This window comes from Vitis vinifera, chromosome 12, assembly GCF_030704535.1.
Source record: "Vitis vinifera cultivar Pinot Noir 40024 chromosome 12, ASM3070453v1".
Classification (NCBI taxonomy): domain Eukaryota; kingdom Viridiplantae; phylum Streptophyta; class Magnoliopsida; order Vitales; family Vitaceae; genus Vitis; species Vitis vinifera.
This window is the reverse complement of record NC_081816.1, coordinates 22,082,338-22,109,128: the sequence shown is the minus strand read 5'-3', so window position 1 is coordinate 22,109,128 and position 26,791 is coordinate 22,082,338. Positions and strand designations below refer to the sequence as shown.

The 26,791-nt window shown below is 36.8% G+C and overlaps 1 protein-coding gene across 4 annotated transcripts; it reads left to right on the top strand.

Annotated features, from left to right (window-relative positions):
- Positions 1–1,359: 1,359 nt before the first annotated feature.
- On the top strand, positions 1,360–25,967 carry LOC100268146 (zinc finger transcription factor YY1). Of its 4 annotated transcripts, none has more exons than XM_003633357.4 (6): positions 1,360–1,638; positions 7,651–7,709; positions 14,795–14,994; positions 23,011–23,100; positions 23,979–24,122; positions 25,142–25,967. In XM_003633357.4, exons 1-6 carry the CDS (start codon positions 1,553–1,555, stop codon positions 25,676–25,678), a joined length of 1,116 nt encoding a protein of 371 aa, XP_003633405.1. In that variant the 5' UTR covers positions 1,360–1,552; the 3' UTR covers positions 25,679–25,967. The 4 variants fall into 4 exon arrangements, with proteins under 4 accessions (XP_003633405.1, XP_059597066.1, XP_010658024.1 ...); XM_010659722.3 differs by lacking the exon at positions 1,360–1,638 and adding an exon at positions 4,721–4,869; XM_059741083.1 differs by lacking the exon at positions 23,979–24,122 and having other exon boundaries at positions 1,409–1,638.
- The last annotated feature ends 824 nt before the right edge of the window (positions 25,968–26,791 follow it).

Here is a 26,791-nt window from a genome sequence, read left to right as displayed (position 1 = left end):
AACTCACGGTTTTCCCTTAATTAGGTTTGCTTGATGTACTATATATTTACATGGATGAATATCAATTAGGGTTAAGCTTTGACCCTTTAATCACACTTTACAGTAGTAAACCAATCCATAGGGAATATACTCACATATAGGTCAAAGCTTCCTATTAAATTTAACACATTTAATATCCTCTCAAGGTTGAAAGTTCATATAATATAATATATGACAACTTTTTTTTTAGCATTCTTTCTTCTCCTTCAACATATTTTCCTCATTTTTTTTTGACATTTAAATATAATAAAATCATTTTACTTAGTAATTTTTTTCTTCCCTTAGTACTTTTCATGAATCAAATATAACCTTAGGAAATGACTAATGAAAATATTGAAAACTAAAATTATTGATCATATTGATCAATTGACTAAGAAATGTGGTTGGGAAATGATCAGCTTTCTCTCTCACCTAGTTTCATAAGATGATTTACTTATGGATGGATTGCTTTCATTCAACCATACAAGTAGTTGGAGAAGTTCATCTTGTTTCAATCATGAACATTTTTATGTAGAATGTGATATGGATAGGATGTGTAGGTAGTGCATGTTCTAAGGGTAATTGAGTTTGCCACTTAATTGGTGAGTTTCTTGGTGGTGTAAAACTGGTGTTAAATCTTGATGATCTTTCATTCCTAATATTGAAAATTTATATAAGGACTCAAGTAGATTCCAATATGACTTAAAAAGGTAACCCATATCCTAAGCCCAACCTTAAAAAGGGTAAATACTTGTTCTGCAAACCCATTCCAAGGAAGAAAGACATGGTTCAATCACCCAAAAAAACTACCACATTGGGATCTCTAGATTTTGATGTGCATGTTACGATGTTTATCTTCTCCATGCACATGCTAAGTTCTCCTCCTTTTCTTTAGCTTAACTCTAACTAGATTTCTTTCTTTGCTCTTCATCTTCGATTTTTCAACCTTCATTTCAATGTTTATGAAGTGAAACTTAGTGAAATGTATGATAATAAGTGTTCATAGAGAGAGAGGATGGAATAATAAAGTGGTGTGATGGAATTGACATTACCAAAATGGTTTCGACTTTTGTTTCTACAATCTACTAGACTTTTTTATTCTTTCTTATATATCCAATAAGTTATTTTTTTTTAAAAAATCTTTTATATTTTCTCAATATTTAAAATAAATAAACTTCAATGGCATAAAAACATAGGTTATTAAAAAAATTTAGGGAGAACTTATAATAAAATATGTTAAAAAATATTTAAAATAATATAAAATTCGATTTATTAATTTATCATATGTATCAAAATCTATGGTTTCATCTAAAAATATGAGGAATTACATATAGGTGGGACCCACGAAAATGGATGTTTGGAATATGGATGTATTGTAAGCAGAGGAAGTGTCACCGCAGCAGAACAGGACATGAACGTATATCTATACAGCTGCTAACTCTCCTTCCCCCCAGTTTCTCATTCTCTTTCGATCTCCTTCGAACCCTAATCATAACCCTAACCCTAACCCTTGAGGCCGGGGGTTCGGTGGCAGATGGACGCTCACTCCAACTACCATCTTTTCGAGAGGCGCCCCATTGTCAAGTCGAAGACTCCCGCTGTCAAGTGGGTCAAAGAATGGTACTTCTCTCCCTCTTTCTCTCCCCTCCCTTTCCTACCATTCATTATCTGAAGTAGTTGTTTTGGTTTCGGAGAAAATTGAGCTGAATATAATAAAAGTAGTGGAAGTCTTTTTATTTATTTATTTTTTATGTTTTCCTTTTTAATTTTCTGTGGGTGTTTGTTTATAGGGCTCAGTTATTATTTCTGTGAGTTGTTCAAGGAATGGTGTTTTGATTTTTACCATCCTATTTGTGACATTCATGATACGATGTTGACGTTTGGTGTCAGGGAAAATTGAGGAGAATATTAGAAAAGGAAGGAAAGTTTTGGTTATCTGTTGTACAGTTTCTAGGGCGCAATTGTTGTTTCTGTGAAATGGGTTAAAAAAATGGTGGTTTTCTCTTTGTCCTCCTTTTCGTGGCATTATTATGTAAAGTGATTGTTTCGTTTTTGGGAAAATTAACGAAGATATGAGAAAAGGAAAGAAGATTTTGATTTTCTGTTGGGATCTGTTTCTAGGGCTTAATTGTTTTTCCTGTGAACTTGGGTTCAAGTAATGGTGTTTTTCTCTTTACTGTCCTTTTTGTATCATTCATCATGTAATGTAGTTGTTTGGTGGCTGATAAAATTGAGGAGAATATATTAATTTTCTGTTATCGGTTTCTAGGGCTTAGTTGTTGTTTCTGTGAAGTGGTTTAAGGAACATTGTTTTTGATCATTACCTTCCTCTTTATGGTGTTTATTACATCAAGCGGTTGTTTGGTTAGTAGAAAACAGAGGAGAATGTAAGAAAAAGAAATGAAATTTTAATTTCTAGGGTTGAACTGTTGTTTTTAGGAAATGGTTCAAGGAATGGTGTTCTGCTCTTTACCCTCCTCTTTTTGGCATTCATGTGTAAAGTAGTTGTTTGGTTTCTGAGATAATTGCGGAAAATATAAGAAAACAGAAAGAATTTTGATTTTCTAGTGAAATCAGTTTCTAGAGCCTAATTATTGTTTCAGTCACAGTTGTTGAAGGCATGCTTAAAGTGTCCCTAGGCTCAAGGCACAACTACTCCCTGGCTATGGCGCCTCGCTTGCCAAGACATGCCTTGTTGAAGAGGCACGCCTTGTCTACTTTATTTTTTTCTTTTTAAGCACTTTTATTCTTGAAATTTTTTACTATATATTCAAATTCATGTAATTTTATTACTTTTTTATTAAATGCTTCTTTTAAATGTTTGAAATATTAAATTTTTTGTTACTTGGATTGGATTTTGAATCATAATTTACAAAATTCATGTGCATCCTATGTTGCATTTCACTTTGCTCAAGCTCGTGCTTTGCACCTTGTTTTGGATCCATGCCTTAAGAGGCTTTTGTGCCTTAGGTGTGTCTTGCACCTTTTAAAATTGTGGTTTCAGTGAAATGATTGAAGGAATGGTGTTTTTCTCTTTAATCTTTTCTTTTAACGTTACCCTGTGTAGTTGTTTGTCTCTGAAAAAAATTAAGGAAAATGTAATGGAATAGAGATATTTTCTTTAATTTTTGGTGGTGCCTGTTTCTAGGGCTGAACTACTGTTTATGTTGAGTTTGTGAGACAATCGAGGAAATTGAAATCTTGCATGTGCTGTTCAATGTTTTCCTGGTAATGAAAAACTTTCACTTTCACTAAATTGAGCTCAGAATACTTGTTAGACCCTTGTTTCTGCCTTATTGTTGGCTAAATAGGAAACATTTGTCCAGCTGTTCAACTGTTATTTTTTGTCTGTGATGAAAAGTGTTAAGGTTGCAACAATTTCACTCTTAGGGAGGGTCAAGCAGTAAAATTACCAATGTAAGCCTTGGGATGGTAAATCCTTGGTAGGGGTGATGAGTGATGTAAGACCCTGCTAGCCACAGTATGGTGTAAGCTTGGAGATGGGTATAAGTTCCAAGTGGTGTGACATCGAATAGATAAAAAATGTTTAATTTGATTTCACTGGCAACCGATTGATTTTTAGATGAGATGTCTAATGTCTTTTGCACAACAATTGGTATTGGAGCCAAGGTATAGGTCCTATATACCTTGATTTGCTCGCTCTTTTTACCATATTCTCTTCTTTACCTATCACAAAAAAAAAGAAAAAGGGAAGCGGCCGTGGGCAGGATGGGTGGTGGGGGAGTAGGAGAATGGTTTGAGTCAGAGGCTGGTTGAAGTTGCAACAATGCCGCTCCAGGAGATGGCATAAGAAGTAAAAACCTTGTTGTAAGCCTCTAGGCGGTAAAATTCCTTGGATAGGTGATGAGTGATGTAAGACCTCTCTAGAAGCCATGGGATGGTGTAAGCCCCGGGATGGTTTGCTATAAAGTTTCAAGTTGGTATAAGCCCTTACGAGTGTGACCTTGAATAGATAAAAGAGGTTTAACATGATTTTGATTGACAATCAATTGGTTTTCAAATACGATGGTTTATGCCTTAGTCTCAACAAGTGAGGGGTTTTTTAGTGTAATGGTTTAAATAGCTATAAATCTATAACAAGACCAGAAAGAAGAATGATTTTATTACATTTATTTATTAATTTCCTACCTCTATTGGTACTTAAAAAGATTATGATTTTAACGTAAGACTTGCGCTGGGATAGAATTGTTACTTTGGAACAACTTACATGAAATTGACCCATTTTCAAACAACTTAAAAATTAAAGCAATGGAGCTGGATATGGTCATCTGAAAAATGGATGCTATTGTATGAATTTATGCTTCTTTGACCTCTCCTCTGTTTTTACTTATGAATTTTCAAAATTAATTATGATATTTCTTAAAAATAGGGTAAATAATAAATTCAAAATTCAAATTATGTAAGCTTATTAATTTGCTTAAGAAAGGAGAGAATAATAAATGATTGCGCATAAATCTTAAAAATAAATAAGATACATGAGGTAATGACAGCATGCATAGCGAATGCCACCCTTTTGCATTTATGTAATTTTTGTGCCTTGCCTGTCTCATCAGAAAAGTTAAAAATGGAAACCATTGTAAGAGAGTGGGACCCCTTGCTGATACAAAAAAAATAAAAATAAAAATACCATAAACTGACAGTATCTTATATGTACCTTGACTTTCCTCAGTTTCCAAATCCCTCTGTGTATATGTATGCTTGTGAAACCCTAACCCCAGCCTTAAAATTGAGGGTCAAAGCACTAATGGGGAGTCGGCTGAACTACCGTATATCTCAAAAACACTCCATTCCCAAATCCAAGACTTCTGCCGTCAAATGGGTCAAAGAATGGTAATCTACCTTCTACAGATCTTAATTATTCAAATTGGTTGTTTGGTTTCCTAGGAAACAAGGAGAAGAGATAAAAAGAAAGGAGAAGCAATTGTTTTTTCTTCTTTTCTTTTTCTTCTCCAGGTCACAAAAAGTTTAAGGCATCAATTTCAAGGGTTCAATATTGTTTCTCTTTTGTTTATGGAAAGATTTAGAAGGAAATGACTTAAGGTTAAAGAATTTTATGTTTTATGTTGTTTGGGCCTTGGGTTTTTGGTAATGTAAAACTCACCTATGCTAAGGAAGACAATGGGTTTACTAGGCATAATTTCATGGTGGTCTTTGTTTTATTGTGTGGCAAATATGAAGCATTTTTCTACAACATTTAAACTATTGCTGTCACTTGGTTGCCAGGAAATTAAAGGAAAAAAAGGGAAAGGAAGTATGTCTTTTTGTTGTTTTGGATTCCCATAAGTAAAACACTTCCATAAAATAAAGGAAATAGTTGAATCATGCTTGTTTTGATGGCAGTCTTTGTTTTTCCTGGGCCAAAAACAATGAAAATTTTGATTCGAGTTTTTTGTTATACATTTTCCTCTGTTTTCTCAAAATCCATATTTTGGGTTTGCTTTTTTTTGGCTGTTGTTCTGGATCCTAGGGTTTTATAATTTGGTTGCAATGTATTGTCCACTTCACTTGTATGATGATGGAATCTTAGGCACTTATGTAAGTGACTATTTTCTTCCATATATAAAAAATCTTCTACTTGGAGCATTCTTAACTCAATCTTATCCTTAGAGGAAACATTGTCAATTGCTTTTTGAAATTTATTAAGTATGCATTATAAATTTTTAGATTTCTAGTAGAGTTTGAGGGAATCCAGTAACAATGCATAAAAAATAAATAGTGATTTGGAAAGATTTGCCAATCTGACATGGCTTTATAGTTGCCTTCTGAAAATTGTAAAGCAGTGATTCTAGTAAATAAGTTTTCAATAAGATCTTATTGACTATAGGCGTTCTAGATTTCATTTTAGGTCTAAATAGAATAGAAAAGTTTGAGAATTAACATTCAAGTGTAAAAATCACTTTGGTGATGAGTGCAGTCTGTAGTGACAGCAACTACTTTAAACATGTAGGAGATAAAGTATCTGTGTGAAATTTATCAAAAACTCTATGAAGCTACCTTGATATTTTTAGTGACCTATAATCCTATAACAAACGACCAAAACTTTTGATTTTCCTTATTTAATTTAAGAAGATTGATACTTAGAAAGCTAGAGTTATAATGCATCACAGATTTGGTTGCAGACATGACAGAAAGTAAAGCAAGGCAAGAAAGGAAATAAGCCAAATAAGACTCTAGTATGTGTGGTTCTGTTAGGTGGTATTGTGTTGTTTGCTAATGTGGTATTATGTTTGCTGGGATCTCTTAAAATTAGTGTGCTTTTTGGCACTTTGTTGCTGATATGGCATTGTGGTTTTTAGAATTTGTTACAAATTGATGCGGTGAATGAGATACAGGATCCAAAGGTCCTAGAAGTTTTTAGTATAAAAGGAGGTGTAACTGTAATCTTGATGACAGTTTTCAGAAATATATCTGAATTTCCAAATGTGGAGGGAGGAGCTCTCCTCTAAGAATCTTTTAACTTCGTACTTATTTTCCATGGCTTCTAGCTTGTTTAGGAGATCAGATTGTTTGTCAGAAGACTCAAAACTACCAGATTGCTCTGAAACTACATTGCACTATAACCATGTAGATTTAGGCAGCTGATACCAATTTTCGACATCATGTGTGTGGGTAAGTGGTCTGACAGATTGTTATTGAATTTAACATAACTTAAGACATGCAATTTATCAAAAACATAACTTAGGCATGCAAATTGGATCCTAAATTTTCCAAAGAAGTGATTATAAATCCTTGTATATTCATACTACAAAAAAAAAAAAAAAAAAAACAGAAAAGGGCATTGCTATACTGCTCCTGACATAGAAAAAGCCATTAGTAAAGTTCGTAGGGGAACATCTCTGAGTATCTGTTAAGGTTGAGGTTACAAGGAATATGGAATTTTTAAAGGTTCTCTTTCAGCTTCCAAAGCATATGCCCTTCCACTTCGGAAGTCTTTTTCTTGTGGTCCTCTTAAAGGCACTGAATTATACCAAGGGTACATCTCCGAACTCTTTTTTCTTACTCTTTCACAAACTTCTCATTTCAATTAGCAAGGACATTCTTAATTGACTTGGAAGGAATCCCACTGCATCAAAAGATTGAGAAAAGTAAAGATCAGGCTGGATTGGCTGATGCCTTATTCCTTTTATGCAAACTAACCAATTATCCCAGGAGAAGCCCTTCTGCATTTCTTGGTCAATGGTAAAAGTTCTCTCTAGTGGCTTCCCATGCAAAGAGAGCCGCTTTGGAGGAGATGATTTGCACCCTAATTCTGAAGTGGGAAACTTTCATCCTCCGGTCTAATCAATCTTGGAAAATTGAACCATCTAGGGGGCATTGAGGCCTAGCTTGCTGGCAAGAATTCTCCTCTTCTGATTAGATTGATGCACTCTGGTGTATCTCTGGGAGATCAACTACAAATCTGAATCCAAATATTCATTGAAGCTCAAAGATGGCATGTAACATTTGCCAGTCTTGGAATTTGTGTTGAGACAAGATCATGCGAATAACAATGAAACATCCTGTAGTTTGTTTTTTCTCTTTAATGGTTATTTGTGCCTCAATTTATTGCATTATATTTCTCATTTTTATTGTCATGGACCTTGTTTATAACCTGGGATATTTTACTTTTAGGGTGCCACAAGATCTTGTAGCAACTGGTGGGAAGTGCTTAGTTTATAAATGGGTCACGGGTAAGTTGTAGCTGTCTTAAATTATGCATTCATCCAATTTTTGTGCTCTTAAAAATAAAATCTGTTCAGTTTTCACTATGCAGGTTTTGGTTGGTATGGGGATTTTAGATGATATTTAAGTTTTGTATTTTTTTAGTCCTTTTGTTTTTTGGTTTATTTATTTATTTTTTTATGTTTATGTTTTTTTTTTTTTTTCAATTGAACACAATTTTGAAATCCTAATCCTTCTGATTATTTTCTTCTCTGGTTGTTTTAATGTTAGGCAAACTTATTGAAAGAGTGTAAGGTTGGCAGGATTTTGGTCAAGCAATCTGAAAGCATATTTGATTATAGTTTAACCGTGGTTAATATTTTGGTTACTATCTTGCAGAAGTGAGGATATGTCATTTCATGCATTTTCTAGTGAGGATATATAATATTTTTTTTTTCTGTTCGAAAATTTACACTCCATGTTTGTTTTATGTGAGTCTTTTGTAGATATAATTTTTTCAAGATTAGCTATGGAAAATTAGGACATTTGAAGATTTGCATATCTTTTTCCAATGCTTTAACTTGCAATACTGTAGTTATTGTCCCTGATTTGAACACTGCCTCTAGTGTTGTTAAATCCTCCTGAAGATTATATAACTATAACAAGAATGGGTTCTGCTGAATCTCTCTCTCTCTCTCTCTCTTTCTAAGTGTGCAAGGAGAGATTTATTGTTGTGAAGAGGTTGTAAGATGGCTGATATGGATATATCCGTCCTGTGTGAAAAACATTGGGGTGTATTTAAATCAATTTCTGTGGTGAAAGTGGGACCCATAGTTCAAGTCTGAATCACATATAATATACTTCACATTCTGCTGGAAAGTTGATGTACTGGGTTCACTTGTTTGCAACTTCGCGAGCATGGTTTATTTTCATGAACTTCCAGAATTTGATTCTGAAAGTTAATTTCATAGACTTTCAGAAAGAAGAGCCTTCAATCAACAACATGAACTGCAACAAATAATCCCTCTTTCCTATGGAGTTGGGATTTAAGAGGAAAAATAGAATATAGAAAGTGGGAATGGGATTATTCTTAGTTGATCCCTGTATGGTGGAATTGGTTGGTTGATCCTTATCTCTAAGGTTGGTGCTCATTCTGTGATATTGGTTGGTTGATTGCTAGTTATCAGCTAAGGTAGTTCAGGCTGTAGATGTTTAGCAATAGGTTGAAGTTAAAACTATCTATATTGATATTTGGTGTCTAATTAAAAACTTAATATAGCGAGAAACTTCAAATGTAAAGTTGAAGTTTAAAACCTTGGTTAGAAGAAAATGAAAACAAGGGCAAATGCTCTCACCATTTAAGTTTCAATTCAGAAATGTTAAAGAATCTCTGGTTTACTCAGTGTCTGAGGTTGCCATTTCTATAGCACCAAACGATTTCTAGATTTAGTATGATTATTTCTTAATAACTTTGTAGGACCTTATGGAATTATCATGAGACTTGGAAGGGTGTGGGTGATGGCTCTCTAGTTTGGTTGAGTAATTTGCTTTATATGGTATTGAGGATGAAGAAGACGGGTGGTAAATGGAGAAAAAAGTACTCTGGTACCTGAACCTGCAATTCAAGCTACTCTAAAGATTGTACTTTCTAGAATTAAACTTTGTGTGCAAAGCTATTAAGCAAAGATTTGTACATAAAACAACTGTATCTGAAATTCAATTTGGTGGGAAGCTATTTCCTTACTGAAGTTCCTGCACTTCTTGTCTGGGAATTGTCTGGGGGAAGGTTGTTTGTCGTTCCTTGATTTCATCAATTGGGTGGTGGAAGGTAGGCTATCTGGGATTGTGTTTGATCCTTCTATAGGTTCTTCTTATTTTACTTTATTTTCTCTAGCTTTGTATGGACGACCCATGTGCATAAACCATATAGGATTTACTTCTCTTTGGAGTATTTATGTATTTATCATCTTTGTTTGCCTATCAAAAAAAAAAAAAAAAAAAAACAGACCTCCATATGGTGTTCATCAACTTAGGAAAAGCATGGTTCATAATAAGATAATGTGTTGATTTGAAAAGGAACGTCAGTTAGATATATTAACAAATCAGGGCTATGCATGAGGGAGTTATTAATAGCTAGCCTCAGAAAATTAGAAGAGAAACAAATGAATTTCCAATTTCAGTAAGCTTGCATTGATGCTCAATAAAGAGCCAAAATTAACTTTTTCTGTTGGTTATGAATGAAGTCACCAGGCTTATTGAGGAAGAAGTCCCATGATGCGTATTATTTGCTGATAAGATAGTTTTACCTCTTATAAAAGTCACAACTTTAGTTGATGAAATTAGCGTAGTAATCAATTCAGAATGAAGACTAAGGGACAATACTTTAGCCTTTGTTTGGATTGGCTTCTAACAAGCTAAAAGCTGTGAGCTTCGAGACGTCTTTGGATAATTTTACTAAAAGAGCTCATGACTCGAATAAAAGCTTAATATGGAAGTCAGAACAATATTGCTTCTGGTAGAAGTCTTTTTATAGTTTATTGATGAAGCTATTTCATGTTTAAGCTTTCATCATGTCAAGATTGCCACTTTGAAACTATTGTTTCAGCTTTGGCTTCTAGCTGAAGCCATAAATGCGAACTTATTCAAAATGAAGCTTTAGAATCCCAAGTTTTTAAGTAAGACCTGGTTGAATATTTGGAATGCATTTTTCATTAAATTAGGAATAGAAATGAAGATATGTTGAGAACTAATGGGCAAAATGTACCCAAAAGAGACCAAATTTCTACAGCTAAAGAAATTATCATTTCTGTTATATTGGGTCAATTGTTCATAAAGAAGATTGTGGAGGATGTTGCCCATAAAATTAGGGCAGGATGGATGAATCAAAGAAGAGCATCTGGAGTATCATGTGATCATAGATTTTTTGTCCCCCTCCTTTTTCCCCTTTAAATTATAAACAACAATTCATTACATGAATTTGAAAGTACAAGAAAGATTGAAAGTGAATGACACAAAACTGTAACCCAAAGCACCAAAGTGAATGAGGTCACACAGAGACATAACACCAAAAACATACAAACTCAAGGTGGCAGAAAATCCCTGATGAAGAACCTAATTGCAAGGCACCTTGGTTAGCCAATTGTTGTGCTGCCTAGTTAGACAGATGAAATCCATGTGTAACAACACCCTAAGGGTTTAGCAACATTGATAATTTTGCCCAACCATACACCATACTTCCATCACCCTTGCTTATCTTATGACACCCTAGAGACTCTCCTTCCACCAGGATGTTGCCTGAATGTCTACACTTTATGGCACAGCATGTTGGATGCTTGAGGCACAACTTGTGTGAAAATGTGTTTGGCTAAAAGGAGGATGCTAAGATGGATGGGAAATAATGCAAGGATGGATAGAATAAGAAATGAATGGATCCATAAGAAGGTAAAGGTGGCACCAATGAAGATAAGATGAAAGAAAGTTGTTTAAGATATTTGGACCTTCTGAGATGAAGACCGAGGTACGATGAGGCATTTGATTTGGTTGGATGTGTTGTGCCACAAAATTCATGGGCACAGGCTGTGCAAGGAGTAGTGTGACTGTTGAGGATATAATGGAGGATGTGTAGCTGGGTAAGAAGGTGGTGGAAGAGCTCAGGTAAATGGGAGCCCTTCTTGCAAGCATAGTTTGGAACCCTTGAGTTCCTATGAAGATGGCCTTCTTTGCTTGGAAAGCTGCATGGGGAAGTATTTTGACAATTAATCAGCTTAAAAGGAGGGGACAGACAATGTTGAACAGATGCTATATGTACAAAGATGAAGAATCAATTGATCATATGCTTAGCTCTAAAGCAAGTATCCTGTGGTGGTTGTATTTTTTTTTTCTCTTTTTGGTGTGGCTTAGGTGAAGCACTTCAATAAGAGGAACACTCTTGAGTTGGCACGGATCTGTTGGGGGAAAGAAATGGAAAAAAAAAATTGGAGGGCCTTTCTGCCTGTTTTGGACTTTATGAAAGGAAAAAAACAAGAGGTCTTTTTAAGATGTTGAATAGTTGGACCAAGCAATCAAAATTGCTTTGATAAGTATTTGTTTGGAATGGGTTAGAGTGTATATGGGCAATCATTTATTGACTATGATAGGCTTTGTTGATTGACTTAGCTCCAAGTAAGGAGTGGGAGCTTGATTTTGTTTTCCTCTCTATTTTTTTTTTGGTTGTTTGTTGGTGCTTATTGTATACATCATGTGTATTTTGTTGTGTGCTCTTTTTTTTAATAGGTACTTTACCGTTTGCTTTTCTTAGGTTCCATTAATTGCTTATCCAAAAAAAAAAAAAAAAAAAGTCACAGTTATTATGTATGCTCTATACTTAGGCTGTATTGATGTATACCTGATTTTGTTTATCAAAAGGAAAAAGAAAAAAAGAAGGAAGTCTAGTTGGATTATGAAAGATGGCTTATTGTTAAGTGGAGTTGTGTTGAGTTCTAAGACAATAAATATCGCCTACTTAAGTAGTGAAGTGATGAAGCCTTGTAATCTTTTGTACACACTTATGCTTAGGGGACTATTTTGGTCCACAAGTTTCTTAATCCACTGTTGTTGCTCATGATTCATCCCTTGAGATTGTTGGTTTCCAATGTTCCTTATTGGTTGGGATGAAAGGAATCATTGCTTGTATATTTGGATGCAAAGTTTATAGTTGGATAAAGATCAAATCCATTGTTGTCAAGAAACTCGAAGCAGTTTGTCTAAACTAGAAATAATCTACCTGCTTGTCTAGGCATTTAGGAGGGTCCCAGTGTCACCAGGCATAATTTTTTTTTTTTTTTTTGTACCAGAAATTCTTAAGCAGTTTTGCTCTGTGGATTAAATTCATTGTCTCGCCACTGCACCTTATGATTGGGTTTCTTTTCAATTTAATTGGGCATAATGGAGGTTTTTTAATCACTAGCAAGGCTTGAGAGCAGCAGTGGTGCTAGGGGAGAATTTGAGGTGGGTTAAGTTGTGGAATTTATTTCATGCGGGCCAAAATAATATCAAAGTACTTGTATAGCCTAGAGGTAGCCATGCACTTTTTTGCGTAACTTATTGAACAAGGGGTCAAATCCCCTTGATAGTTGGTTTTTTTGTGTGAGTTTAGCATGTCTCCACCACCACTTGAGAGTACTTGTTTCCTAATGGATATGAGTTCCTTTAGGACTTTATGTTTATTGCTTGTTTTTGTTTTTATGTTCAGTTTTGTGTATGTGTGTATATGTATGCTTGTGTGAATGAAGAGGCAAGAGTATAGAAGCAATCTTCATTTGACTGATTTTTGGTGCATTGACAAACTTACATTTGAATGTCATGAGCCTCCTTGGTACTAGGCTAAAGATGATTGTTTCTAGTGACATATCATCCTCCTTTATACCCTCTCCTTTCGCCTTACAAATTCTTTGCTTGTAACGAAAGGGATAAACAAAACAAGGCTAAAATTATAATTATAAAGTTTGGTATATGCATGAGAAACCATGATCTATCAAAACGCTTGGTCTTATGAAACAAAATAACTGAAACTCTCCTGATGCTCACAATTGAAGTTTGTATTAAAAAGCAATAGTTTTCTGTCTTGTGTATTTTCTTTTTCAAAGAATGTACTTTTTCTGTTAAAATAGTGTGCTTAAACATGCACTTCCAAGTTCTTGAGCAAGTTTAGAAAAGTTGGATTCAGAAATTCTTACTTGGATTAGCTTGTTCTCAATTCCATACATTAGATAATCATTTCTCTCTTCTACCACCTGAAACTTCTTTCTTGTATGTATGTATGTCTTTGTATAATTTTACCTAATCAACTTAAGAAGACCATGTTTTATGAATAAAATAACATAAAAACATTAGAGTAACCCCTGAGGAGGACTCAGTGCTTTGGAAAGGGGGGGATACTGATAATTTTCGGATTCGGGGGGCTTACAATCTGTTGGCAGCCCCTAATCCTCTTGTTTTTCCGGGAAAAAATATTTGGGTGGATATGGTCCCTTCCAAAGTGGCTTTCTTTGCGTGGGAGGCTACTTGGGAAAAAATCCTCACATTGGATAGGTTGCAAGTGCATGGGTGGCAGCTTCCAAATTGTTGCTTTTTGTGTGGTTGTGAAGAGGAAAATGTAAATCACATTCTTTTACACTGTACAGTGGTTAGGACCCTTTGGGAAATCGCCTTTGCCTTATTCGGGGTCCAGTGGGTGCTTCCAGAGAGGGTCAAAGAGGCGTTGTTTTGTTGGCAGGGTTCTTTTGTGGGTAAAAAAAGGAAGAAAATATGGAAGTCCATTCCGTTATGTATTTTTTGGACGGTGTGGAAGCAAAGAAATAGGTTAGCTTTTAGAGGGGGTTTTGTGGCTATTCAGTCTCTCAAGAACTCTTTTGTATGTAATCTGTGGAGTTGGGTTAAGTTGTATAGGGGAGAGGAGTCCTCTTCACTTCTAGGCTTCTTGGAGTGGGTAGCGGTCCCTTAAGGGCTGGTGAGGTGTTCTTGGTTTTGTTTTTTTTTGGCCTTGGGGGCTGCTTTGTATACCTTTTGTATGCGGTGCGGCCTTTTGGCCTTTTTTAATTTAGTTTCTGCTTTTGCCTATCAAAAAAACATTATGTTTTTTGTCAATATTTGTTTATCTTTGTTGTTGTTAGGCATTAGATATATGCACCCTGCTTTAGTGCTTAGGTGATCTGCTAATGCAATTAGGTATTCAGTTTTTAATCTCTTGTTGGTTTGATTGTCTATATTTTGATTTTGGAGTCTTACAGTTCCTAGTTTGCTGTGTTCACTTTGCTCAAGCAGTACATTGTTTCCAATGTGTTTTAATTTCTTTATTTTATTTTTAACACATGAATGCAACTTCCTCATTTTTTATATTTTCTTTATACATAAACTTTTGTCCCCATTGGGACTTGAACCTAGAACCTGCCCCAAACTCACCTCAATCCTCTACCACTTCGCCATGCCTCAAAGACTAACACATGAATGCAACTTCATTGAGTTTTGTTATCTATCACTGGGTTCTCATAGGGTTGTTGGGTTTCTTTCGTGATATTCTCCTTTATACTTTCTCAGGTGAGTACTTAATGATTTTCCTTGTTTTTGTTTTGCTTAGAGGACACATTGAAGGCACTGAAAGAGAAGGCAAAAGAGCCACAGGCACCGGAACCAGAACCTGAACCAACTACTGAAGTTCTTTTTCTTTGCAGCTATGAAGGCTGTGGAAAGACCTTTATTGATGCTGGGGCTTTGAGGAAGCATTCACATATCCATGGCGAGAGACAATATGTTTGCCATTATGAGGGGTGTGGAAAGGTAATGTGTTTTAACCCTTTCATGTTGTTCCTTGCAAAATATAGTTGAGATTGGTCAGTAAATTATTTTCTTTCATAATAAACAATACCTACTCAAGAAAAATGGGAGGTAGATTCTCCCTTTTGAACAAGCCAGAAATCAGTAGGAAACAAATACAAAAACCAAACAAAATGCTGGCACCCAACTGCAAATTATGATAACTGGATCTGAGTTTTCTTCTGAGCAATTGTGAAGTGACTTCTATCAGAATTTCTTTGGTTTCCTCATGAAGATCTATTTCCACCATGTTACTGCTGCTGCTGATACCACCATCTATCCATATAGTACTACATTATTAATTTATTTACTTATGAGGATTTAATTGAGTTTCACACCATCTGCTAAAATGGAGCTCGCCATCTTTTCATGTTTCTTTTTCCTTCCTTTCTTTGTGGGTTTGCACAATTTTTCTTCCATAAATTACTAAATCAGAGTAACTACTTTTTTTTTTGTGATAGGCAAAAGCACAGAAAATGTATAATTAAAAAGAAGAGGGCGCCTAACGGCTAACCCAAAGCATATAGGAAGCGTACAATAGGCGCCAAAAAACAACAAACAAAAGAGAGGGAAAACAAAAAACAAACCCATCCTCAACTAGAGCCCAACCAATCAAAAAAATTGTTAAATCAGAGTAACTACTTAAACCAATGATTTATGATTTTAAAGACAAAATCATTGAAGGATTTGAATTATGGAAAAGAAGTGACACTCCATGATAAATGTGACCACTTTTAGGAAGGTACTTTGGCTTGCTTTTTAAACTAAAATTATGAAGATACAAGATAATAAGATGCATTATTTTAGGCTTGTTTCTTGATGTTTCTTGATAAATTTTCTGTAGTCTTCATTCCTTGTCTTTTACCTAGGGTGAAAGATCACAAATGGTTCAACCAAATCAATTTTTATTTTTTTATTTTTTTATTTTTATTTTTTATCATGAAATCTTCCCCTCTGTTCGGGCCTTCAAATGAAAAGCACCTTCTTGATCAAATTAGGCAACATCCAGTTGTGTTACCTAAATATCCAAAATACTTAAAGGAGTCAACCTATACAGGCAATTACCAAGAGATGCCTATACAGGCAATTACCAAGAGATGCCCTTGAGGCCTGGCTCAAGTGGTGAAGGGTTGGGGTGGGTTTATGGGAGGTTTTAGGTTCGAGTCCCAATAGGGATAAAAAGAAAAAAGAAAAAAAAATTAGTAAAAAAAAAAAATGCAGGCAATTACCAAGAGATGGATTTTGTCTCTACATATGACTTGTATGTGACACATGGGTTAGTCTTGGTGCATGCTTGTACCTAGATGATCTGATGTCCAAATCTTGTCCATGGTCATCGTTCAGTTCAAAAAGAGGTACCTTTTTATGAATTGTAACTCTTGAACTCAGTTTGGAAGTCATCTTGTCCTTAGATGACATTGGCCATATCCTTTGTTTAATGGCACATGGTACAGATGACCTTAAGGACTTTTAAGCTTATCAATTTGGTGGGTGGCTTCAATAAGTTGATGGATAAAGTGTTAGCTAATAGAATTAAGAAGGTGGTGGGTAAGGTGGCGCGTCTAGTTCCCAAAATGCCTTTGTGGAGGGCAAACAAATTTTAGATGCTTTGCTTATTTCTAACAAGGCTATTGACTCATAATGATTATGGTTTGCTATGTAAGCTTGATATTGAGAAAACCTATGATCAGGTTAATTAGGATTTTTTGCCCTTGGTTTTTAAAAAAATGGGCTTTGGGGGGAAGTGGATCTATTGGTTTAAATGGTGCATTTTTTCAGTGAGGTTTTCAGTTAATGGTATTCCTTTGGGCTTGTTTCAAAGCTTGAAGGGTCTAAGATAGGGGGATCCTCTCTTGCCCTATTTGTTTGTGATTGCCATGAAGGCGCTTAGTTGTTTGCTCAAGAGGACTAAGATTGAAGGTTTCTTGTTAAGATGGAGGGTGAGTGGCGGAGGGGAAGGGGTGGAAATTTTGCACTTGTTGTTTGCTGATGATACTTTAGTATTTTTGTAAGTTGTCTCAAGATCAATTGACTTATCTAAGTTGGTTGCTCATGTGGTTTGAAGCCATCTTGGGGCTAAGTATTAATTTGGAAAAGAGCGAGTTAATTCCAATAGGAAGGATGGAAAACTTAGAAAACTTAGAAGAGTTGGCTCTAGAGTTTAGGTGCAAGGCAAGTACACTTCTGTCGTCCTACCTTAGTCTTGCTTTTAGGTGCTCCTTTTAAACCCATGGTGGTGTGGGATGGGATGGAGGAGAGGTTTCACAAAAAACTAGCAATGTGGAGAAGATAATATATCTCTGAGGGTACGAGGCTTACCCTGCTCTGGAGCACTTCATCTAGTATGACTATCTGTTTTATGTCTTTGTTTTGCATTCCAAAGACAGTCAGTTTAAGGTTGGAGTCCTTGAGCATAAACCTCGTTTAGTAAAGTGGATTCTGGAAATTGGGAGAGGACAGCAAGAACAGAGACAAGGCTAAGGATAAGGAGGGGAACAATGGTGGCTCTGCTTCTCAAGATACTGAAAACGAGAAAGAGGATCCTTGGGAGGAATGCAGTCTAGCAAAATTTAGTCAATTCCTGGGATTCTCTACAGAGGGACTGGAAAAGGAGATATTGAGCTTCTTGATTAAAATCAGAAAGAGACGGGAAAAGATTCACAGCAAAGAACTTTTGGAAAAGTCCAAGTTTGAGAGGGAGCTGAAGAGGCTGGAATGTTCCGTTAATTACGAGGGGGGGAATAGGCAGAAAGGTCCTTCACAGGGCAAAGGGAACCAGTTGATAGTTGCCCAATGAGGATGAAGATCATTACCTGGAATGTGAGGGGAGCTAATGACAGCTCAAAGAGGAAAATTATCAAAAACTATATAAGGAACCAGAGGGTGGACCTAATGTGTATTCAGGAAACCAAGATTCAGGAGATGTCGGAGGGTATTGTGAGAAGTTTGGGATTGGGGAGATTCTCAGATTGGAGAGCCCGAAATGCGGAAGGGGCTGCGGGTGGCATTTTGATATGCTGGGATAAGCGGGTCCTGGAAATTCTGGATTGGGAGGAGGGTCAGTTTTCCTTGTCATGTAGATTCAAGATCACAGAAAATGGGGCTATCTGGGTTTTTACGGGTGTGTATGGCCCTTTTACCAAAGTGGAAAGGGAGGGTATGTGGGAAGAACTTGGGGCAATAAGGGGACTGTGGGGTGATCCCTGGTGTCTCGGTGGGGATTTTAATATTACTCTGTTTCAATACGAAAGGAGCAGCCAAAGAAGAATCAGCTCAGCCATGCGGAGATTTGCTCAAATTGTGAATGATCTAGAGCTGGTGGATTTGCCCCTGCAGGGGGGAGAGTTCACATGGAGTGGGGGGCTGAATAATCAGGCGTGGGCGAGGCTAGATAGATTTCTAGTCTCCCCTAGCTGGTTAGATCAGTTCAGTGGAGTCACTCAGGGCAGGTTATCTCGTCCCATTTCTGACCATTTTCCAATCGTGCTAGAGGGGGGTGGTGTAAGAAGAGGCCCAACCCCGTTTAGATTCGAAAATATGTGGCTTAAGGTTGAGGGATTTAATGACATTATTAGAACTTGGTGGCAAGAAATTGAAGTCAGGGGCAGCGCTAGCTATAGATTGGCAGTTAAAATGAAGGAAATTAAAAAGAAGCTGAAAGTGTGGAACAAAGAGGTTTTTGGGAGGCTGGAAACTAACAAAGCTTCAGCCTTACATCAATTAGATTTTTGGGATCGGGTGGAAAGTGAGAGAATCTTATCTATGGAGGAAGCTGAATTAAAAAAGGAAGCTAAAGATTCCTTTAAGAAATGGGTCCTGTTGGAGGAAGCCCATTGGAGACAGCATTCAAGGGAGATTTGGTTGAAAGACGGGGATAGAAATACGGGGTTTTTCCATAGAATGGCTAGTGCACATCGAAGAAACAACGCTATGGACAGAATTAAGGTTAATGGGGAGTGGCTAGTAGAGGAGCAGGAGGTGAGAGAAGGTGTTGTGAACTCGTTTCAGCAATTGCTTTCTGAAGATATGGGTTGGCAGGCGGATATTGGTAGTATTCAGGTGAATTGCATCAGCCAGCAAGAAGCAGAGAGTCTGGAAACCCCATTTGCAGAGACTGAGATTCACTCGGCTTTGATGGAGATGAATGGGGATAAATCCCCTGGCCCGGATGGCTTTACTGTTGCTTTTTGGCAAAACGCATGGGACTTTGCCAAAGAGGAGATCATGGAGATGTTTAAAGAATTTCATGAGCATAATTCCTTTGTTAAGAGCCTTAACAATACCTTCTTGGTGTTGATTCCTAAGAAAAGCGGGGCGGAGAATCTTGGAGACTTTAGACCTATCAGCCTGGTGGGGGGGCTCTATAAACTTTTGGCTAAAGTCTTAGCTAATAGGCTCAAAAAAGTGATTGGTAAGGTGGTGTCTTATGCTCAGAATGCCTTTGTTATGGGAAGACAAATCCTGGATGCGTCTTTAATTGCGAATGAGGTGATAGACTCGTGGCAGAAGAAGAAAGAAAAGGGCCTTGTTTGCAAATTGGACATAGAAAAAGCTTATGATAGCATCAATTGGAATTTCTTAATGAAGGTCCTTAAAAAAATGGGCTTTGGGACCAAATGGATGAGATGGATGTGGAGTTGTGTCTCCTCTGCTAAATTTTCCATTCTTGTTAATGGAGTGCCAGCTGGTTTCTTCCCTAGTACTAGAGGGCTTCGTCAAGGGGACCCCCTTTCCCCTTACCTCTTTGTTATGGGCATGGAGGTTCTGGACGTCCTTATCAGGAGAGCGGTGGAGGGGGGCTATCTTTCAGGGTGCAATATTCGGGGCGGTAGTAGAACATCCTTGAATATCTCCCACCTATTTTTCGCTGATGACACAATTGTGTTTTGTGAGGCGAGCAAAGAGCAAGTTTCCCACCTAAGTTGGATTCTCTTTTGGTTTGAAGCGGCTTCGGGTCTTCGGATTAATCTAGCCAAAAGCGAAATCATCCCAATTGGAGAAGTGGAGGATTCTCTTGAGTTGGCAGCTGAATTAGGGTGCAGGGTGGGGTCTTTGCCCTCTCATTATTTGGGCCTTCCCTTAGGGGTCCCCAACAGGGCTACATCTATGTGGGATGGAGTGGAAGAAAGGATCAGGAGGAGACTTGCGCTTTGGAAGAGACAGTACATATCCAAAGGGGGGAGGATCACTCTCATAAAAAGCACCTTGGCTAGTTTGCCAACTTACCAAATGTCTATTTTCCGGATGCCCAAGTCTGTTGCCAAAAGAGTGGAAAAAACACAAAGAGATTTCCTTTGGGGGGGAGGAAACTTGGAAGGAAAAGTTCACCTAGTCAAATGGGATGCGGTCTGTACAGAAAAACACAAGGGAGGGCTGGGATTAAGGAGAATAGCCACTTTGAATAGAGCCTTGTTGGGCAAGTGGATTTGGAGGTTTGCTTGTGAAAAGAATAACTTTTGGAATCAAGTGATCACTACAAAATATGGGCAAGAGGATTATGGTTGGAGGCCAAAGAAGGTCCGTGGGCCGGCTGGAGTAGGGGTCTGGAAGGAGATCATGAAGGAAGACGATTGGTGTTGGGATAATTTGGCATTTAGGGTTGGGAAGGGTTCCAAAATCAAGTTTTGGAAAGACTGTTGGTGCACAGACACTCCGTTGTCCCAATGCTTCAATCAACTCTTTGTCCTTGCCGTGCATAGGGATGCTACGATTGAGGAGATGTGGGATCATGATGCGGGCCAAGGAGATTGGAAGCTTGTTTTTGTGAGGGACTTCAATGATTGGGAGATGGATATGGTTGGGGAGCTGCTTCATACTTTGAGGGGTCAAAGGCCCTCTCTGGAGGATGACTCAGTTGTGTGGAGGCAGGGAAGAAATGGTATTTTCAAAATCAAAGAAGCCTACAGGCTGCTAGACAAGTCTAATGCCACAGTTTTTCCCGCAAGGAAAATATGGGTGGATAGGGTGCCAACAAAAGTCTGTTTTTTTGCTTGGGAGGCTACGTGGGGGAAGGTGCTTACCCTGGATAGACTCCAGTTAAGAGGGGTGCAACTCCCTAATTGCTGCTATTTGTGTGGTTGCGAAGAAGAGAATGTACATCATATACTTTTACACTGTATAGTGACTAGAGCCCTATGGGAAATTATTTTTGGGTTGATAGATGTTAAGTGGGTCCACCCAGAAACTGTAAAGGAGGCTTTAATATCCTGGAGGGGCTCATTTGTAGGGAAGAAAAGGAAAAGGATTTGGAAATCCATTCCGTTATGTATTTTTTGGACGGTTTGGAAGGAGAGGAATAGGTTAGCCTTTAGGGGGGGTGAGTTGAATATTCAGAAATTAAAGAATTCTTTTGTCTGTAACTTGTGGAATTGGGCCAAAGTGTATCTAGGTGAGGAGTCTTTCTCCCTCATAGGCTTTTTGGAGTGGATTGCTTCCACTTAAGGGGAGGTAGTTTCTTTTTGGTCCTTTTCCTTTTTTTGAGGCTTTAGCCGTTTTGTATACTCCCTGTATGCTTTATGGCGTTTAGCCTTTTCTAATGAATATCTTGTTTACTTATCAAAAAAAAAAAAAAATATATAGTGGAGGATGAGAGATCCTCCCAACTGATAGAATTCCCAGAAGGAAAATGATGAAAGATGCATAGAAGGAAAACAACCAACACACCTAGTCCCCGATAAAGACCTGGTTAGATGGTCACCAGGGGATTGTTGACCTACCATAAAGCAAATGAAGGATGTGGCTCCTCTCTTGGCATGGTTTATAGGCTTCATGGATTGCCGATCTGGACTTCCAAGTAAAAGAACAACCCACATCTATCATCTGATACCAATGGCAATATTTGCATGCCCCTCCTACCCTGAACCATTCTTGAAAGAATTTGGATCCCCCTCTCCTAAGGTGAGGAATGCTCTGTGATTGCTTTTTTCAATCCTTGAAGCTAATTTCTGCCTAAATAACCAGAAAAAACATCAATTGCCTTCAAGAAAGCCTGATACAGTTCCCCCATGGTTTCTGGAAAGGCCACCAGTACTGCTAAACAGAGCCTAAAGAATTTGTATATATTCATCCAAGAATAGTGTTTTCCTGCATAGGAAAATGAATATGTGAGTAATATGAGGCATTTATGTTGCTTAACTGATCACTTGTTAGATGCCCACAAAAGGCTATTTACCATTTAGGAAAAATCTCCCATTTGTAAAGTTATCAACAACTTTGCATTGGCTTTTCAATCAATTGCACCAAAGGAACCTGGAATGTTCCTGGAGAATATACCATTTTGAGATACCTTTGTTGTTACCGTTCCAACCAATTTCTACGAAAGCTAGTTTTATTTCAACTGAAACATCACATTAAAGCACAAAACATTTCTAATTAATTTACCTATGTGTTATATTCTTCATAATCCTGACACAGGTTTGGGAATATCTGATTTGTGGTGGTTTGGCTAAAATAGGTGTTTATTTTTGGTAGTTGAAAAATTGCATTGAGAACTTAAAGAAATCTGATGATAATAAGAAATATGATAGCAAATGTATTAATTAATCTGGGGGCATATTGATCAAGTTAAACAAGGGTGCTTTTGGAGAGAATTAAGTGTACAATGACAAAGCTTAAATTCCAACACTGAGATCAGCTATCTACGTAAGAAAATGTTTTGGTAGCTTGAGTTACAATTAAAGAATGTCGAAATGGAAAAATTTTAGTTATTCATCATCCTGAGCTGAAGCTGAAGCTTGTATTGATGAGTCAACATGCAAGTGCATCAGGTCAGTGGTGGTTATTTAGTCTATGTTGCTTTCATAATAATATTTCCTTATATAATTTTTCCAGAATAACTGCTGTTCTAATTTCATTTTATTTGACTGCTCTCATGCATCATCCCCATAATGTTTCTATTTTCCCCACTTTTCTCTCATCTAATTTTTCTCTGCTCCATCAGGCTGATGACAGTGTTAAAAGATTCTTGTATTTATGATGCAGAAATTTTTGGATAGTTCAAAGCTGAAAAGACACTTCCTGATTCATACAGGAGAGAGAGATTTTGTGTGTCCTCATGAAGGCTGTGGGAAGGTGATCATTCTATCCCCTCAATATTCTGGTCTGTGTGAAATAAGGGTTTTCCCTCCAAATCCATTTCTTAGCGTACAAGATGAGATTGGTTGTCTTTCTCCCTGCCACAGCTCATATAAGTTTATGACACCGAAATCTGTGCTCTGAGCTCAAGAAGTAAAAAGTAAAAAGGTAGAACCTCAGACATACTCTTTGGCAGTGGACAGAGAGAACCACTTTAAAGAGGCATGGCCCAGATTTGTGTACTGGTGACACTCTGTATGATGCATATATTACTCTAAAGTGGGCAGTAGGAACTCTTGGTTAGCAAGAAGTTGAGCTGCTCCAATTGGAGGTGACCAATTTTGTTTGATGACTGCTTTACAATGTGCAAGATTGTGGTCAGGATCAACTGGTTTATAATGCTCCTGAAACATCTTGTGCAGTTGAAAAATTTGAAGAACATTTGCAATGTGTGAATGATTTGTTGACTTTTAATTCCATGATCAGAATAAGAGTAAACAAAATTTAAAACCTTGTATTTGAGCTTGGAAGTTCTCCGCCCCCGTGCCCCCACCCCCAAGGAAAAGCCTAGGGCAAAAAATTAGTTTTCCAATTAGAAGACATGAAGCTCAGATTTGACATGGATATGTTTTGTTAAATTGCAAATGCTGTACATTTGATTAGGCTGAATTTTAGTCTCCTATTATCATACTTAAGCAGGCATTTTCTATTTTTCTAGGTAATGCTCTAAATGGAAGATTCATGACTGTTTTATCATTGTGATACCTTCTGTTATCAGGCCAATTCTAGATCATTTGATATCTTTATTCTTGCGCAAAACTTTTCCTTTAATCTCTATGTGTGCATTGTAACCAATTTCACACATAAAAATGCAGGCATTCTCTCTAGATTTCAATTTAAGGTCACACATGAAAACACATTCACAAGAGAACTACCATATCTGCCCCTATCCAGATTGTGGAAAGAGATATGCTCATGAGTACAAGTTAAAGAACCACATCATGTCTCACCATGAAAAGGTTGGTACCACACCCTTACAATCCTTTTTTTTCGAAAATATTCATTGTTGCATTGTTTTGTATTTTCTTCTAGTTTCTCAGTTACCAACATAGATTTTAGGTACATTTCTGGTTTTGAGGGCATCCAATCCTTACTCCTTATGGAGATGACTCTGGTTGTTGAGAAGTTGTGTTTTTTGGGGTTTGAGACGGTGGATGCCCTTGTGTATAGTTTTCTGTTTAGTGGGCGTGTCTAGTTTCACTTTTATCAGGTTTTGTTGTTGTGGGAAGGACCTCTCATCCTTCTTTTGTACTTTTATTATTACCAATATATATTTCATTTCTGATCCAAAGAAAAAAAAAACCTTATTAAACATTAATTTCTCCTTGATAATCACCAAAGGTTTTTATCGTAGCTCTTAGCATGATAAGCCTTTTCCAGGTTCTTTTTATTTCTGCAACCTCAAGATAAACAATAACCTAACTGTAGAACGTAGTTCCATTTTTCTCTGCTTGAGATGATCAATTAGATGTTTGTGAGGAGAGGATAATGGAGCCACTGCTTTGAGACATTAGCCTCGCAATTAGATGTTTATTATGAGAGGGTGTATGGATATTCTAATGGCTGTAGAGTCTTTCAATTTTGTAACTGTAGAATCTGGAATTTGAATTCATTCCCTCGAGGATGGAGCCACCGCTTTGAGACATTAGCAGAAGTTGGTCTTTGATAAAAAAATATAATGGCAATATTTCTTGAAACAATTAATCAACATTGTACTTATTGCAGACATATTTGACTTGTACAGTAATGCTCTACATATAAGCATAATGGAGTGATTTGATAATGCAAAAAATGGTTTCTGGGTTTTATCTGCACATGTAAATTCTAAAAATGGTGTCTGTTTCCACACAAGAACATGTTTGTATATGATTTGCCTTGAGACAACTTAATTACTTTTCTGGAGCATGAGGTTTTGAGATATCATTACAATTGCCTTCAGAGAGACTGGGTTTGATGTTAATTTCACCTATAATTTCAGAGTGTGATGGATGTGCCCAAGTATGTGCCGCCTGCAGAGAAGCTAACAAAGACTCCGAAGCCATCTGGAGGAGTTTATGGGTCTGCAGCATCTGACCGCCCTTATTCCTGTCCTTATGAAGGGTGTGAAAAATCCTACATCCATGAATACAAGCTGAAACTCCACTTGAGAAGAGAGCACCCTGGTCATATCTCAGATGAGAATGCTGAGAACGCCCAAGCTAATATTGATAATGAGCCCGATGAAGGCAGTGATCAAGATGCCTATGTTGGAAAACGTGGGAATGGCAAGAGTCAGAAAGCGAGCAAGGCCAAGTCAAGCTTGAAGATGCCTCCTTCAAAGGTTACACAGCGCAAAGCCTCAAATCCAGCTCCTGCCAACTTGAATGTAATTAAGAAACAGTGGCCAGTCAAAGAAGAAATTTATGAGGAAGAAGATAGTGAAGAAACAGAAGAGGACCGCGACAATGTTGAGGATGGATGGAGGTATGCTGAGAACAATGAGGATGACGACGAGGAGACAGAGTATGAGGACTAAGTCAATATCATGGCACCTCCTGTGTATCTCACCTTCCCTGCTCTCATATGAAAGTTTTATTCATTTATTTATTTTCTGTAGGGACGGGTAATAGTGTTTTACAAACTTAAATGGAATTGCTTTGGGGAGGCAGTTTATTAGAAAATAAATTCCTATAAAGAATTAAGTTACTCTGTGTAATTTTGTAGCTGGATGATCATACAACCTTCTTGATAGTGTTTTGTAAATTTACTGGTATTCCTTTTGGGTACATGGTATATTAGAAAATAATGCTTCTATTGAGAATTAAGTCACTCTGTGTACTTTTCTGGGTCTATGTTTTTTGCATATACATGAATCCCTCCCTCCCCCTCTCTCTCTCTCTCTCCCTCCCTCTCTCTCTCTCTCTCTCTCTCTCTCTCCAATTAGGATACTCTTTACTTCCTGGATCTGTTCTTTATATGCATTCATGAATCTCTCCATGTGTTATGGGCTCTCTCTGTATGTGATGGAAATAGGCTCTTTCCCTCCCCTCTTCTATGGAGGAAAAATATCATTTTGGGCATGAGGAAGACCTCATTTTGGAAATCAAGAAAATTAATAAATACTTATGTTGTGCTTTGATCATTAAAAAAACTAAGGAGGTAAAAGAGATTTTCTTTTACTATGCTTTTCTTTTCTTTAATAAAAAGGCAAAAAAAATTAGAAAAATGTAAAAATTTTATAATAATTTTTCATGATAAATCAAATGAAAATGTTAATCTTTTAGGAGCATGGATTGAATGACATAAAACATGCTTAAAAGTTTGCAACTTCATTTGGTATAGAAATGAAAATGTTAATAATTTCTAGTTGGTTAAAAGGTGAAAAATAAATCAAAGAAGGCTACAAACTAACAAGTAACAACCACCCAAAGCAAACTAGGGATAAAATTTTCTTGAAGTTTAGGGTTTGTTTTGGTTATGTTTTTTATGCTTGTTTTTAAAAAATATTTTTAAGTTAAATAATAAAAAACAAAATTTTCGAATTTTATAAAAAAATTTGTTTGGATAAGTTGTTTTTAAAAATGATATTTCTATTTTGATTTTGTAAAAGCATTGTAAATATAATTTATATAATATTAATTAAATTTAA